This window comes from Pleurodeles waltl, chromosome 1_2 (assembly GCF_031143425.1).
Source record: "Pleurodeles waltl isolate 20211129_DDA chromosome 1_2, aPleWal1.hap1.20221129, whole genome shotgun sequence".
Classification (NCBI taxonomy): Eukaryota; Metazoa; Chordata; class Amphibia; order Caudata; family Salamandridae; genus Pleurodeles; species Pleurodeles waltl.
The window spans coordinates 881287148-881304161 of NC_090437.1; the positions used below are offsets into that span (position 1 = coordinate 881287148).

Here is a 17014-nt window from a genome sequence, read left to right on the forward strand (position 1 = left end):
TAATGTGTGGGCATTGGCAAACACCAACAAACAGATGCTGTTCAAGTCTCATAATGAGGGGGGGTTGGAGGAAGTGAATAGGGAGATTCCAGCCAGATGACCATGACTGTATGCTGATTGCTGCAAGCTTCACTACAGCTGCCTGCTTGGACAACCGAGCCCTGATCCAGATGAGGATGGTGTCTTTTTAGACTTCAGGCCTCTTCTTCAGATATAAGGGATGATGTTCTCCCAGAGGGAAACCTGAAGGGCAGATTAGGCTTAGTATGCTGTGCTCATACTTAGCGTAGGTGAGGTTTATAGATCCACTCCCCTGTTTAGACAGCATGGGAGGACTGTTCTTGTGTTTTACATTTTTAGTCACATGCCGGCTCCTATTGTCTTTCATTATCCTCGTCATTGCTATACGCCTGCTTTTATCTAAGATGCAGCTATTTTAATAAATGCTTATTTAAATATATTCTGCCTCTGATGTCTTTGCCTGAGTGAGATCTTGGGGAGCCTATCTTACCATGAGCTCGGTTGCCACAATCATCTCGGTCAGAGATGGGGCGCTGCTAGTTAGCCGGAACCCAGGATTAGGCTGACAGGTGTCACCTGGTGGGGCATTGTACCGAGTACACACAACCCAGGCGATCCTACCGCCCAAATCCAGTAGCCTCATTACCCTAATGAGAACCTACGCAACAAATCAATGGTCAGTGCAGGGGCCCCTCTGGGCCCCCTGCAACCCGTCTCCACCAGCTATTTCATGGCGGTGCTACCGCCATGAAACCACGGGCAGAAAAGGGAGTCGAGCTTATTAGGTTTTTGACCTGTAAGTTTATTTTTGAAGTGCGCATCACAAAGGTGTCTCTTTCTGTATGACTATTACTGAGAACAGCAGTCCTCATTTTTACCACCTCACAAGGCTGGGCTGACCAGGCCTGGATTGGAACCTGTGATCTGGGAAGGTATGCAGCTCTCCCCAAAGAACTAGTGCAGCAACTTTACCAAGCACATAATTTCTACAGCAGTGGTTCACTAGTCAATACTCTTCTTATTTTTTTGCATTTTTTTCACTTTAAATGTTTACTCTAAATGTCTTAACAATACACTATCTGTTCATATTTTCAACTCACCTAGGAAAATGTTCCATAACGACAACCTCCAGAATGCCATCATGTTTTTTACCTCTGTTCACATTGACACTCAACGATTGATCATTGATCCGAGTAGTCAAATTCCATGATTTAAGGTAGTTATCATCAGTGAAGGCCAAACAGTAACGGAGATCGAAGCAAACACCTGCAATTTAAAAGGAAACATGTACATATATGATGGCATCTCTGCTTCATTTCTATACCCTTGGTGTTCCTCCTGAACCTCCAGCATCAAGTGCTGCAAAGCAGCACTGAAGGTTTTGAGCAACATGGAATTTTACTAATTTCATAAAATAGCAAAGACAGTTCTATGATCACATATTTATGTTCTTTTAGAGTTACCACGCATTTATGTTGATAAAATACTGACCATTTCTTCTGATAGATATAGGTAGTGGATTAATAAAGTGTCAGGATTAAAGTACAGTTAAGTCTATATGGCACACCAAAATGTTATGTGGCCAGGCTGGGATCACAGAAAGAGAGTATGACCATTCCAACACATGGGTGTCTGGACAGAGAACATTCTTCCACTGAAGCAGGCTTACTTGACAGTGGAAATTTCCAAGTAGTGAAGACTGAGAGTATGTTGCGTGGAGCAATGCACATATAGAAAAGGAGGCTAGAGAACGAGGCCTGAAATTATATAAAGATTTGTGGACAGGTTAGAGTGATTTACAAACTAATCTTTCCAAGATAATAGACTAATATGGAGAAGCCACGGCTAGAGTTATATCATCACACTTTGTCATGACAAGTAGAATGTGCACCGTCTTGTTTTGACTGGACTTGAGTTATCAATCTTCATTTTTTGTTAGGCTGTGGTAGGCTGCATTGTAATTGCATTTGGGAAGATATGGAGGTATTTACGTTCACTACTTTGTGGAGAAAAAGGATTTACATTGAATTGTCCTGGTTCTCTGGGGACGTTTTGGAGATAAACAGGTGCAGAAACAGTGATTATTGTTCACTTTTTTGAGTGAACAACGGATAATGGGCAGTTATTCCTTCATTCTGAAAATACAGATACCGAGGGTATTAGTACTTCTTTGTGCGGAAATACCAGAGGAGGGAGTCCCACGCCATTTTTAATGTATCTACAGATGTTCCATTGTCGTCCAGTGACTGTTCTGATTAGATACTCCCCTGCAATTCTCATAGATTCCCCTGTGAGATAGAGTGCGTGGAAGAAAGGCTGAATGCAACTAAAAAGCACTTCCAATGGGTGCGGAAAATGGTGCTGCCTTGGGACTTTCTCCTCCACGCTATCCAAAACAAAGAACAAACAAGGAAGCTATCCAATCCTTGTTTTTCAATGGGGATGTATCGATTGAGATTAATAACACTTTAACTGACAGTATTGAATTTATGGGACCCCCTACTCAAAAAAGAAAAAAGGCAATGATCGGTTGACCAACCCACATATCAGAAGACCATCTAACAGATATAAAGCATCATCATTGCCAGGGATTACTACAGCTTCTCCGAGTGTGGGTTGTTGGGCAGAGACTCTGACAGCACATTTGTCATACCTGCGCCAGGGAGAAGTCCTCATGGGATCTGTGTTTGTCAAGGCGGCTGGGGCAGCCCTAGTTAATCATTTGACCCCGTTTTTGCTGTAGCCAAGAGCATAGATTCCTCACTTCAGTTGTTAATAGCCAAGGAGCTCCAAAGGCAGCAAATAGAGGTACGGAGTCTACAGGCCATTTATGTAATGCTGATGACCTTAGACCTGCGCTCAGCCCAGTGGGAAACACTGACAATATGGCAAATGAACCCTCCTCAATAAAGAGCACAGTCAAACAGGTGCCACTATATCACATAACGATTTCCCCCCAACATCGAGGCCTATCTCTCAATGGAGTCACTGGGGGACCGCCCATTACCTCCCAGTATCAGGAACAAGGGAGTCAAGGATAGATGATCCTATGAGTGTGGTCTTTGTCCCCAGGCAGCATAATAAGATTTTGCAACTGCCACCAGAAGCCACTCCTCTTGTGATTGTGATTAAAAATGTCCAGACCCTTCACACAAATCAAACTGAGGATGTCTTTATGTGTATATATATATAAAAATTTATTTATGGCAATATTATTCATGTGCAAAGAGTCATTTGGTGAGGGGGAGTCCTAAAAGGGAGTCAGAGGACTGTGTGGTAATTAATTTTAGGGATGCACAGTTGGTAGGTTTCCCACTGAATAGGCCATCCTGTGTAGGAAGATCCCAGAGTACAATAAGGGCAGCCCCTTTTGGCTATTTTTATAAGCCACCTAATGCTATGCTCTCCAGACCCATTGTGCATACAGCTTCTATGTGCAGACTATATACTATCCTGGCAAACAATTGCTTTATACCTCTCAAACAACAGACTGACTCAAGGGCAAGATGCTGCCAACAGGTATTGGGGTCGAGGCCAAGACATTTCTCGAGTCAGGAGCCTAACCTGGCAACGAAGGGGCAGACATCTTCTACCAGGGCCTGTCTCGATCCTAGCTCTATGCACTTACCAAGGCAGATTGCGAGAGACTCAGCTGCTCCAGTATCTGTTTACCATGACACAAGTACCCTTCCATTGGGGAGGTGAATGATTTGGTTGTGAATACTTCCATGGCCGCGGACTTGTCAGCACGATCCGGGAATGCACTATTTACTTCTGCACAGACTGTTGCATCTGCGTCAGATTTTGATGGCCTGTTCTGGAACGTGGTCGGCCTTTTGAGTACGTTGAATAGTGCCGAATGGAACAAACTAATAAAGAAATGTCATATTGTGTGCCTACAGGAGACCTGAGTTTGTAACACAGTACATATTGATGGATTTGTCTCAGTGTCAACCCCGGCTGTATAGTCAGGACTGGGGCAACGGAGGGGCGGATTGACAACTCCGGTCTGCATTTCACTAGGTAGCAGGGTTCACAAAACTTAGCTCCAATCGCCACATTTTCAAATTATATGTTTATTATTTGTTGTCTAGCAAACGATTGTCATTATAATTTTTTACCACAATAACTTTCATCCTCATAACACAGATAATATAAACTCTATTGGTCGGACCCTTAGCAAGGCGTTGAACGAGCTAATGGGGACTTTGTTGTGATATGGGGGGAGATTTTAATTGCAGGCTTTGCACAATTTCTAGATATTCTGTTTATGGTGCAATGGGATGTGACAACGAGGATTATTCACATTTTAATCTTAACCAATGTAGTGATGCCCAAACACAATCATATCATGAACAGGCTCTCTTTTGTGCTTGCATTAGATTTCACCATCGCCTTACCCCAAGAAACAAATTACTTTCACTGCCAAGGGCCCGGGCAGTGTGATTGATTTTATTGCAATTTCAGAGATTTGTAGAAATAAGGTTGACCATTTTTCTATTTTACAGAGCTGTATGAGTGACCTTAACCCTTTAGTACTATGACTGTCTGTGGGCTACATACAGCACCAGTCTATTTATTCAATTTTTCCAGGAGAGATCAACAATACCAAGGGCATCCTCCGCAAATGGATAACTGTGGACTCTAAACACCTGTTAGCTGAGCTTGTGGCCAGAAATGGGGAGCAGATTATGTGTTAGGAGACTGGCCCTTCTCGCATGTTAAGTAGGTATAATGTGATCTGTAATACTGTTACTGAGCTTAAGGAGCCCAGTAATCAGAAATGGATTGACGGGGCTTGATCTCAGGCACACAGATGTCTTATTTATGCCCTCAAGCGGACACACAGAGATGTGCGTCAGGCCCTCACGGGGTACACTTGATTGTTTCACAGATCAGACAGATGTATGGGCTCCCTTTATTGTCAACATACTAAGGAGTAGAGTCTCTATAGGTCTACCCAATTCATGGTTGAATTCTATTATCGTCCCAATTTATAAGAAGGGTGCTAGAGCTCACCCTCAATGCTATTGACCAATGTCTTTAACATTTGACAGCAAAGATATTGGGGTAGAATTTTTATTGGATCGATTAAAGGCCTTGTTTGCGGAAAAGGGCACTTTCTCCACAGTTCAGTATGGGTTCAGGAAGGGCCTAGGGACTTTTGACAAATGTCTGACCCTTCACCTAATCATCAGCAAGTATATAAAGATGAACAATGGTTGCCTACAACTAGCGTTTATGAACTTTATCTCATCATTTGATTGTGTCAAAAGAGGAACGCTTTCGGAGAAAAGGCTAGAAATAGGAGTGGATGTCCCCCTTAGTGCATTTTCTAGGCCAACTACATGCAGACGTGGCTGGGTATATTAGGAATGGCAAGATGTTGAATGCACTACCCTGATTAAAATCAAGAGTGGTGTGAGGCAAGGGTGTGTATTGGCTCCCTTTCTTTTTTTGTTGATGTATTGGTTTTTCTGTGTATATATTAATGACCTTGATACATTCCTGACACTACAGGAGCCGGATACACCCAGAGTGGGAACAAGAAGTCTCCTGCACTGTTAAGTGCTGATGACTGCATCTTACTGTCAAGAACTGGTGTGGGTCTCTAGAGATTACTGGACAGATTTGTCCTGTTTATGAGTGACCTAGGATTGGCGACCAACATAGCCATGTTGCATACTATGGTCTGTGGGGGCTCTTCAAACAAATTCAAATCCCATTATATCAATGGCACCAAGCTACTTTACGTCCCAACTTTTACATATCTGGGGGTTATCTTTTGATAGAAAATGTAACTAGGTGCATTTAACGAACGTCAAGAAAACCTACTTTACAAAAACAATAGAAGCAATGTTTAGGTTCGCTGGGAGGTTAAGCTCCACACACCGAGTAGTGATGGTCATATTTACAAATCACAATGCTGTTCTGTCTAGATGTATAGTGCAGGCATATGGGGGTACTGCAGTAGTTTGCATTTGCAGGCTAGTGAGTGTGTTTTTGACAAGACTGCTATCTGTTCCTACTAGCATGCCCGCTTATACCTTTCACAAATAGCTAGCCTACCCTATCCGGAGGACTGTATCAAGATAGCCCCACTTATGTAATGTTTCTTCATCTGGTACAAACATGAAAACGTTCTCAACCAGGACATAATCACTGACTGCTTACGGCTTGATCATGTTCACAGGATTATGTGGCTGAGATATGTTAAAGGTCAATTCAATATGTTAAGGAGGCCTTAACTTTTTAATAGTCCATGGGATATTGCTGCTTTTACCAAAGCTCGACTTATAATAGAGTTCCTCACTATGTGGGGAAGAAGATATATTTCAAGAGCTTAGCAAGAATAAATTGTCTTTTCATCAAACATTATTTACTACATAGCGGATGGAGCCTTACCTTCATTTTTAACCACATCACCACCAGAGATTCTTTCCGCTCAGGTTTAGATCTAATATAGCCCATCTCCAGATCTCCTATTCAAGAGACCTCCATGGAGAACTAGGCCTTGAGTTATGCCCCTGTGATTCCCAGTCAGATCAATCTATGTTACACTTCTTTTTCCTTTGCAAACTGTATACAGTGCCAAGGAAACAGTTTTTAATTCCATTACTAAGATCCTTGAACATTAGAGGGTGCAGGCCAGCCTTACTTTATTTACAGTTGTTGCAAACGGAACATGCCTGCATAGTCGTCCAAAAATTCTTCTCGGCCACAGTAAGACTGAGGACTATAGTGGGCAAGAAATGTTTTAAGAGTGATCCACCTTTTTTTAACTTGTTTCTATTCTTTCAGATGAGTTTTAGTTATGGAGTATTAAACATGGGGCTGGGCCACTTTTCAGTAGTTTTAATTTTGTATCTCCTTTTTTACGCATGTCAATCTACGATTTTAATTTTTGATAGCGTTATACTGGTTTGTTGCTTCTAAATTACTATTTCACTGCAAATGTCACATTATGAATTACCTCATGTAACTTTCTTAGTATACAACTGCTATGATACAGTGTTTGTATATTATTGATTCATATGTTATGCACCGTTTTATGGTTTTATGAGCAGAATAACGATTGAACTGATCGTATGGAACCTTACCTTTATTTTCAACCACATTACCACCAGAGGTTAAATCTGCTAAGGTTTAGATTTAATATAGCCCATCTCCTGGCCGCCTATCCAAGAGACATCCACAGAGAGCTAGGCCTTGATTTATGCCCCTGTTATTCCCAGTCAGATCAATCTGTTAAACTTATTTTTCTTTCACAAACTGTATACTGTGCCAAAGAAACAGTTGTTAATTCCATTACTAAGATCATTGAACATTAAAAAGTGCAGACCAGCTGTGAGAAAGTAGCCTCTTTCTAGAATGGTTACCCCCATTTTTGGCTGTTTGTCAGTGTGTTTTTACTGTCTTACATGGATCCTGCTAGCCAGGACCCCAGTGCTCATAGTTTGTGAGCTACATGTCGGTATGTTTTACTGTTTTGTCAGTATGTCTGACTGTGTCACTGGAGTCCTGCTAACCAGAACTACAGTGCTTATGGTTTCTCTGATTCCAAATGTGTTCTTACATACTGGTAACCCAGTATTCAACTCCACATTGGCATACTGGACCCCCCTGATAAGTCCCTAGTATATGGTACCTAGGTGCCCAGGGTTTTGGGGTTCCAAGAGATCCTTATGGGCTGCAGCATTTCTTTTGCCACCTATTGGGAGCTCATGCAAGCACTTCTTCAGGACTGCCATTGCAGCCTGAGGGAAACAGTGCAAGCACTTTTTCACAGCCATTTGCACTGCACCAGGTAAGATATAGGGCACCTATATGTCTAACCTTCAGTTCCTAAAGGCGAAGTGCAAAGGTACTGTGTGAGGGCGCCCCTGCACTAGCAGATGTGCCCCCACATTGTCCACGACCAATTTCCCAGACTTCGTGAGTGTGGGGACGCCATTATAAGTGTGCACTACATATAGGTCAATACATATATGTAGCTTCACAATGGTAACTCTGAATATGGCCATGTGAGGTGTTTAGGATTGAGGAACTGTACCCCCAATCTGATTCTGGTATTGGGGGGCCAATTCCATGCACCCTGGGGGCTCCACCATGGACCCCCAGTGCTGCCATACCAGTCTTCTGAGGTTTTCACTGCAGCCCCAGCTGCTGCCACCTCACAGACAGGCTTCTGCCCTCCTGGGGTTTGAGCAGGTAAATCCCAGGAAGGCAGAACAATGCATTTCCTTTAGGAGAAGGGTGTTACACCCTCCCCCTTTGGAAATAGGTGTTACAGGCATGGGAGGAGTTTCCTCCCAGAGCCTATTGAAGTGCTTTGAAGGGCACAGATGGTGCCCTCCTTCCATAATCCAGTCTACACCAGTTCAAGGACCCCCAGTCCCTGCTCTGGCACAAAACTGGACAAAGGAAAGGGGAGTGACCACTCACCTGTCTATCACCACCCCAGTGGTGGTGCCCAGAGCTCCTCCAGAGTGTTCCTGGGTTCTGCCTTCTTGTTTTCTGGATGGTCAGGGAGCTCTGGGAGCATCTGAGTGGCCAGTGCCAGCAGGTGACATCAGAGACCCCTCCTGATAGGTCCATACCTGGTTAGGTGACTAATCCCCTTCTCAGGGCTATTTAGGGTCTCTCCTGTAAGTGTTTCCTCAGATTCGGTTTTGCAAGATTCCAGCAGCACTCCTCTGCAACCTCTGCTTCACCTTCTACCATCAGATCAACCACAGACCTGCTCCAGGAACTCTATAACTGCAACAAAGTATCAAAGAAGGCTACTGAAACTCTGTAACTCCAGCTCCTGCCAGCAACTGCAACAGTTTCCAGATTGTGCACACTTTGAGGACTGCCTGTCTTCATCCTGCACTAGAAGGACCGAAGAAATCTCCCGTGGAGTGACAGAGTCACATCCCTGCTTCAGCAGGCAACCAGTACTCTGGGACTCCTCTCCTGTCGACGAGTGTGATCCCTGGAACACAGGTGGTGGACCAAAGTGATCCTGACTGTCCAAAGGTCCAGCTGTCCAAATTTGGCGGAGGTAAGGGCTTGCCTCCCCGAGCCAGACAGTACACCTGTGCACCGCATGTTTTGCAGCTCCTTGGGGCTTCTCCAAGAAATCCTTTGTGCCCAGCGTAGTCCAGGTCCCCAGCACTCTATCCTGTGACGCTCAGCTCCCTGAGTTTTTCTCAGGTGGCGTGGGATCCCTTTGGATAGTGCTGCGATGACCACAATTTGCAACTTCTTTGCCCCTGTGTCCTGGGATTCCTGTGGGTGCTGGCTGGTCTTCTGAGGGCTCTCTGAAGTGCTGAGAGTACCCTCTGTCTCCTCAGTCTGAGTTGAGACCCCCAGGTCCCTTATGGGCCCAGGTAGCGCGTTTTCCTGCGAACCGCAACATTTGCGTGAGCCAAGGCTTGTTAGCCGAATCCAACAAAGAAAACTGGCCTGCATCCAACGGCTCAACGTGGGACATTTCTTGCACCAAGCAGGAACCCGCAGCTGTCTTCTTTGGTGCATTTCTGACTTTTTCTTCCAACCAGAGAATCCACTTTTGCACCTTCATCCAGGTTAGCAGGGGCTCCTGTTCTTCCTGGATACTTCATCTGTTCTTAGACTTGGTATCCTCTCTGCACAGGTTTCCAGGTCCAGGAATCCATTGTTGGTGTCTTGCAGTCTTGCTTGTTTTTTGCATAATCTTTACCACGACTCCTAGTGTGATCTGAGGAAACTTGATGTACTTTACTCGTTTTCCTGGGCTCCGGGGTGGGGTACTTTACTCACCTTTGGTGCTTTCTTACACTCCCAGTGCCCCTCTACACACTACTCCTGCCTAGGCGGGGAATCGGCTTTCGCATTTTGCTATTTTAGTATATGGTTTGTTTTGCCCCTAGACCCATTCTAGTCTATGGTTATTTTCACTATTTGCACTATTTTGTGACTGTGTACTTACCTGATTTTGGTTACTAGTGTGTATTTTATGAGTTTTACTTACCTTCTAAGGGAGTATAGCCTCTAAGATATGTTTTGGCCTTGTGTCACTAAAATAAAGTACCTTTATTTTTGGTAACACTGAGTATTGTCTTTCTTGTGTGTGAGTACTGTGTGACTACAGTGGTATTGCAAGAGCTTTGCATGTCTCCTAGCTCAGCCTTGGCTGCTCTGCATACAGCTACCTCTAGACAGCATGGCTTCTAGACACTGCCTACATTTCACTAATAAGGGATAACTGGACCTAGTATAAGGTGTAAGTGCCTTAGGTACCCACTGCAAACCAGGCCAGCCTCCTACACCAGCCTTACTTTATTTACAATTGCTGCAAATGTAATATATCTGCATAATGGACCAAAAATCCATTTCGGACACAGTAAGACTGAGGAATATGGTGGGCAAGTAATGTTTTAACTGTGATCTACTTATGTAACTTGTTTCTAGCCTTTCTGATGAGTTTTAGTTATTGAGTATTGAACAAGTGGGTGACCATTTTTGTGTACTTTTAATATTGTACCTTTTTTTTATGAATGTCTATGATGCCAATTTTGAATAGCAGAATACTGGTTTGTTGCTTCTAAATAACCTTTTCACTGAACATCACTTTACGAATTACCTCATGTAACTTTCTTAATGTACAACTGCTATGATACGGTCTTTGTATATTATTGGTTTGTATGTTATGCACTCTTATGGTTTAATGAGCTGAATAAAGATTGAATTCATGATGATGGTGGTTTTCCCCATGTGCTTCTTTTTAGGAGACTCCGTTCTTCTAGGTAAATGGAGGGTTTTAACTGAAGTACATTTACATAATTATATACATAACCGGCCATTATGCCAGTGGGGCTGTTGCACACTACTTTTCTGTTATTTTCAAAGCAACAGATCGTTTTTGTGACTTTCCGCACTGTCCTTACCTCCTAAACCTGGTATTAGATTTCTATATTGGGGTCAGGTAATTGTGTGCTTGCATTGCGCTGCCTTGTGTGATCTTGCATCAGGTAGGCGTCACATGAGCCGTACATGGGGGTTCCCATGCATCCTCCTATGTATTTGGCACAAACCCATATTTACAAAGACTTGTAAACATAGGTCTGTGCCATAATGGTGCAACTACTTGAGACTGGTGTAAAGAGGAGAAATATGTATATTTCTCCTTGTCATTTCCTCTTTGCAAAGAGGAAATAGCTTCAAAGAATAGTTTTTGTGCAAAAAGGTACATGTTCCTGCACAAAATCTGTCCTGAGCTCAACGCAGACACCCCTGCACCATGATGAATGGAAACCTGCATTGGTGCTAGGCAGATACAAGTGCACCAGCACTAAGAGAGACCAGAACTGGACATTCCTTTGAAATGATGGTCCTGTTATGCTCTCTCTCTTTCATGCAACGCAGCACAGAAACTTCACTTGCTGTGTTGCATGAAATGTTAGTAAACATGCCCCCTAGTATGCAACATACAGAAGAAGCTTCAACTTCAATGCAGGATACACGTAAATTGAAGAGCAGTGTGGTAAATACACTGGTCAGTGCTGATATACTAACTTCAAAGTACTAATTCCAATGCTCATAAGGAATTTGGCCAGTAAATAATTGGAAGGTGAGCACTATGGCCCTCCTACCTGAAGTCTGTATAGTTGAGACATTACCAGAAAAGAAAATCAAATTGGGGGACAATAGTGACTCCACTGTGCAGATGGATGGGAAATTAGACTGGCCAGGGTGTCATGTGACTGCTATTGAGGAAGGTACAAAAGAATCAGAAGGGTAAATTAACTAGCTGTTAGGAGGAGACTGGTGAGTGGTGAGGCAGTCAGGTGCTTCTGAGAGCCAACAGAATCTTGCTTCATAAGACAAATCGGTTCACTAGAATAGTGTGAAACTAACAGATCAGTGTTCTTGGTTTCCCCAGAGAGAGCAGGAATGCGCCTTCATGTTCACCTTGAGATTGGTAGAAGCCCAGGACATAGATGACAGTGGATCTCTGTTTACTACAAAGGTATGTTCCCGATTTAAAGGGGATGGGCACTAAACTGAAAGGACTCAACAGTGGTTTCGGACATGGTCCTCTCTGCAGGATCACCCCATGGTTTTTGCCTACCCCCCCCCTTTGATGAACTTGCTTTTGTTGTCTTTAGGACTCTGTAAACTTCAGCACCCTAATCAGTGCTAAAGTGCTTGTGCTCTCCTCTTTAAACATGGTCAAATTGGCTTATACCCAATTGGCTCATTTAATTTACTTTTAAGTCACTAGTAAAGTGATATCACAGGTAACCAGGGCCTGTAAATTAAATACTACTAGTGGACCTGCAGCACATATTGTGCCGCCCACTTAAGTAGCCCATTATAAAAATGTCCAGGGCCTGGCATTGGTGCCCGTCTGTGCAGGTTTAAACTGCTAATTTGACCAGTCCTAAAACTCCCTTTTTAATACATATAGGTCACTCCTAAGGTAGGCCCTAAACAGTCCCTGGGGCAGGGTGCATTGTATTTAAAAAGTTGGACATGCACTTTTAAGCTTAGCATATCCTGGTGATAAAAACTCACAAATTTGTTTTTCACTACTGTGAGGTCTACTTCTCCCAAAGGAAAATATTGGGTTAGCTTATTAAATTTTATAAATACTTTTGTTTGGGAACAGTAGAAATGTCTTGTTTGGACTCAAATACATTGTCATTTATAACCCTCCTTAATGATAGAATCTGATTATAAGTCACAATTATGAAAATGCCATTTTTAGGAAGTTCTTATACTACAGTGGGGCAACACAGTAGACCTCAGGACCTGGGTATCATTCAGAATAAATAACATGTGGTCCTGTTGTAACAAAATGATTTGCACAAAGAACACCCGAAACTGAATGTACTGTATTCAAGAAATACACAACCAGAGCTTGAAATATATTATTCTCATGTAATAAAGCAATTGTATGTTTAAAAATAAATGTACATTATAATGTCAGTTGCAGTATTGGTGCAAAAGTGCAAAATGTGCTTGTGCAACGTAACAAGTGAAACCATAGTGTCATCTACACAATGCCTGTCTGGAATATTATGATTGTTTATTCCCATAAATTAAGGGCAGCCTGTAATTGTTTTTAAATCTCCTTAAGGGATGACGGCTCAGTACAGGCCAAAGATCAAGACAGTCTACATTTTGACCCAGAATACCACAGTTACTTGCAACCTTCCATGGGGGTTTTCCTCAGGACATGTATGTGGGGCAACCAGTGTAAGGATATCTTGGTATATTAAAAACCATATTTGGTGTGTTCTCTGGTTTGAGTAATATTTGTTGTCACACAAGCCTCACCTAGAGTGGCATAAAAATCACCTCTGCTATGGGTGCTTTCTTAGAATTTGTTGATGGTGGGTCTGCTTATCCGTAGGCTGGGAATCTCAGCAATGAGGGTCTAGGTATAGAAATTATGACAGTTTAAGAAAACCTAAATCGCACAAAAATGAAAGGGAGTAATAGAAACAAGGTACTCACCCAACTCTTAAGTCTCTTGCGAGTGCGGATAAACTTTTAGAAAGTTGGCATTTTCTTGTCCTAACCATTAGGTGTTTGCAGCCTGTTCCTGGGTCACATGACTAAGTGTAGTTGGCCTTTGTGTATTCCTCCCAGACAGCTACAAAATAGAGGGACTGGGTGTTGGTAGGATGGGCCATCTTGACTTCACGAGAGGGATAGAGCTGTCACTTGTCGCACTTGCACTTCACAGCCATTGCCTCAGCTAACACACAATTAACTTTACATCAGGCTTTTGTGACGCAAGACTCGGTGGAGCCAGAGGATGGAGGCACAAAATTCCTGAGCCTTGTGTGAGGGGATATCTAGAAGTTCCCCAACTTCAAGGCTGACATCAGGTATAAATATTGAACCCTTAAACCAACTCTTCAGATTATATATGGACCTGTGGAAGACTCAGAAGAAGGCCTGCTGTGCTCCATGCTGCTAGAAGCACTGCCCTACTGTTGTGCTGACTGAGGAAGGAAGACTGGACCTGCTCCTTGAACGCAGAACCAAAAGAGTGACTCAAAAGGCTAGCTGACTGGTTTCCTGTTCAGAGCTGGAGGGACATAACAAGCTTCGGAGACCTGCCATGCATCTGCTCAACTTCCCAGACTTAACTGGGCCTGCCTGGGCCCAACGGCTGGCCTCTGCTGGAGTAAGTCCTGATCCCCAAGAGGTGTCCTCCAGGCCCTTGATTATTGGCTGGCACCACAGTGGACTCTTCTTGGCAGAACAGTGGGTTCCTTCAGAACCGAGGCATTGTGACGCAACTTAAACTGGACCTTGCACCGCAGCCCCTGATCAGCGACCTCATCAGAATCAGCACAACCCAATGCAACTTGATGCAGGATCTCACATCGCAGCTCCTCATCTGAACTGCTGCAGTGCAACGCAACTCGATGCAGGACCTCGCATCATAGCTCTTGCAACTCCTCATCAGAACCAACGCAGCAGAGTGCAATGCTTCCTATCAAGCTCATACAATACAATTCTCAATGGGACTAACCTGGTCCATGTGTCCACCCCGCACTATATTGTGGTCGGTCTGAATATGTGACTTAGTCCCGGTCTGGTGCAACCAGATGCCCAAAGTGGGCAATTTGTGCTTTTAGGTGCTATACTTACCGTGAAATGTTGAAATTGCATATCTCTGGTTCTAGTCTAGATATTTGTCTTTTTGGTGTCAAATAATTTAATACATTTTGCTCTATGTTTATAAATTACTATGGGACTTTTCTTGTGTTATGTTTTCACTTGATTGCCATTTGTGTGCTGCATAAATACTTTACACATTGCCTCTAAGTTAAGCCAGACTACTTTTGTGCCAAGGTACCAGTGGGTTAAACACAGGTTCATTTAGTGACTCTCAGTGGTTCACCCTAACAAAGATTGTGGTTATTGTTTGAGAAGGGTTCACACACCCCCAAACCAACAACCCAATTCCTTATAGGTGGGGTCCACCTTTATTTTCAGTGTGTCTGAGTTAAAGTACAGAGGTTTGATACTAAAATAATGACATTGAAAAGAGTGGCTCAAGTGCAAAGGTCACCAGATCATACTCATTCCTAACCCCACACCAGAGAGCCTAGGAACTAGTAAATCCCAGAATTCCATTAAAAGAGAGGTGCATCAAATCTGCAAAGCTCTTGTAGATCCATGGTGTTAAGTACTCTGATAGATAAATGTGGAACCTGGCCTCATGACAATGCATGATTCATCTGCGAGAAGGAGGGCAAGAGTGAAGATCAGACTGGAGTTGCATGAACCAGAATTTGGGAGCTCTGCAAGGCCACGGAAAAGAATGGAGACTAACATTCTCAGCAGCACAGATGATGGATTGCTTTGGATTCACATTTTAAAATGATATCTTTTGGAGAGGACCTGCTTGGAAGCTTTATTGCTCAACACATTCAGGAAAAGTCAGGAATGAAAGTTCTTTTTCTTAATGCACTTATTGTAACAATGATACAGTGTAAAATCATTAGAACAAAATAGCAGTTATGTAAGGACACCCTTATGAAGTCTGTGTTCTCAAACCTTTTCATCAATAACAAACACATTAAGAGGGCCATTCCACGTGCTCCAGTTTAAATGATGCAGTAGCAGTGCATGGGACATTGACACAAGAAGGTTTTATTTTCATGGGTGTAGTATTACATGTTTATCAGTTCTGCTGAACAGAACAGAGAATAATGAGGCAATAGCATGTTTTCCCTGATACAAGCTGTAAAGCTCTGAATATTGTTTTAACTACACTTATCTTAGTAGGTTTTTTAATCAGGGAAAACCTTTGCAGAGAAAAAAACCTCAGTATCTCTGCAGTAATTCTGCACAATTCCAATCCATATTCAGACACCAACTCCCAGTTGCATACAAATAATGACTACAAGGACAGTGACTAGGAATGAGCTCGAAGATCCCGCCACCACAAAAGCTACTTCCACAGATGCATGATGAACACTATGGATTGAATGAAGGGCAACTGTCTCAAACTCAGCACCGAAAAAACAGAAGCCCTTATCTTCAGGAACAACACCTCGCCATGGACTGACACATGGTGGCCTGCAGAGCTCGGCACAGCCCCGCCCTAACAGATCATGGCTACAACCTCTGCATCATCCTGGATAGCAATCTATCCATGAAGAAACAAGTCGATGCAGTCTCATCTGCCTGCTCCCACACGTTTTGCATGCTCTACAAGATCTTAAGGTGGCTCCCAGCAGACACCCAAGAAGGACCTTCATGCAGGCCCTCCTCATCACCAGACTGGACTACAGAAACACGCTCTACATAGGAATCACAGCACACCTCCTGAAGAGACTCCAGACAATACAGAACTCAGTGGCAGGACTCGTACTCGACCTCCCCAGAAGGACCCACATCACACCCCATCTCAAAAAACTACACTGGTTCCCAATTCTAAAGAGGTGCCAGTTCAAGATGCTGACCCACGCCTATAAGGCCCTGCACAATGAAGGACCAGCATATATCAACAAACGCCTGACCATCCACCAAACGACCAGACACCTACAATCAGCTTCCCTCTCCCTCACAAACACCCCATGGATACATCAAAGTAACAGCGGAGGATCTTCCTTCTCGCACCTGGCAGCCAAGGCCTGGAACAACCTCCCCCTGCACCTCAGGACCGCACCGTCAATCCAGTGATTTAGAAGAGAACTAAGGACCAGTATGTTTGAATGATCAATCCTCCATGCAGCAGCATACAGCTCCAGCGCCCGAGACTCTCAAAGGTGATTTGATGCGCTCTGTAAATGTTTGATTGATTGAGTCCCTAAATGTAAATACCAACCGCACAGATGACTCAGAGTGCTAGCATAACAAGAGTGGAAAGTAAGAACAAAAGATATAGGACTTTTACTATATCACTTATGTAGGCAAGCAGGTGTCCTCGGGTGATACTCTTGCATGTGACATTTGGTGAACCTGCAATGAGCCACATCTGATTACTGCATACTGG

The 17014-nt window shown here is 43.5% G+C and overlaps 1 protein-coding gene across 2 annotated transcripts in view; it reads right to left on the reverse strand.

The window, feature by feature from the left end:
* LOC138245589 (uncharacterized) overlaps nt 1-17014 on the reverse strand; it is a 1324589-nt gene that overhangs the window by 893239 nt on the left and 414336 nt on the right. For both annotated transcript variants that reach the window (XM_069199313.1, XM_069199321.1), the window contains one exon: nt 1122-1287. In XM_069199313.1, coding sequence (XP_069055414.1) covers nt 1122-1287 — 166 coding nt within the window. The remainder of the gene's footprint in view (nt 1-1121; nt 1288-17014) is intronic.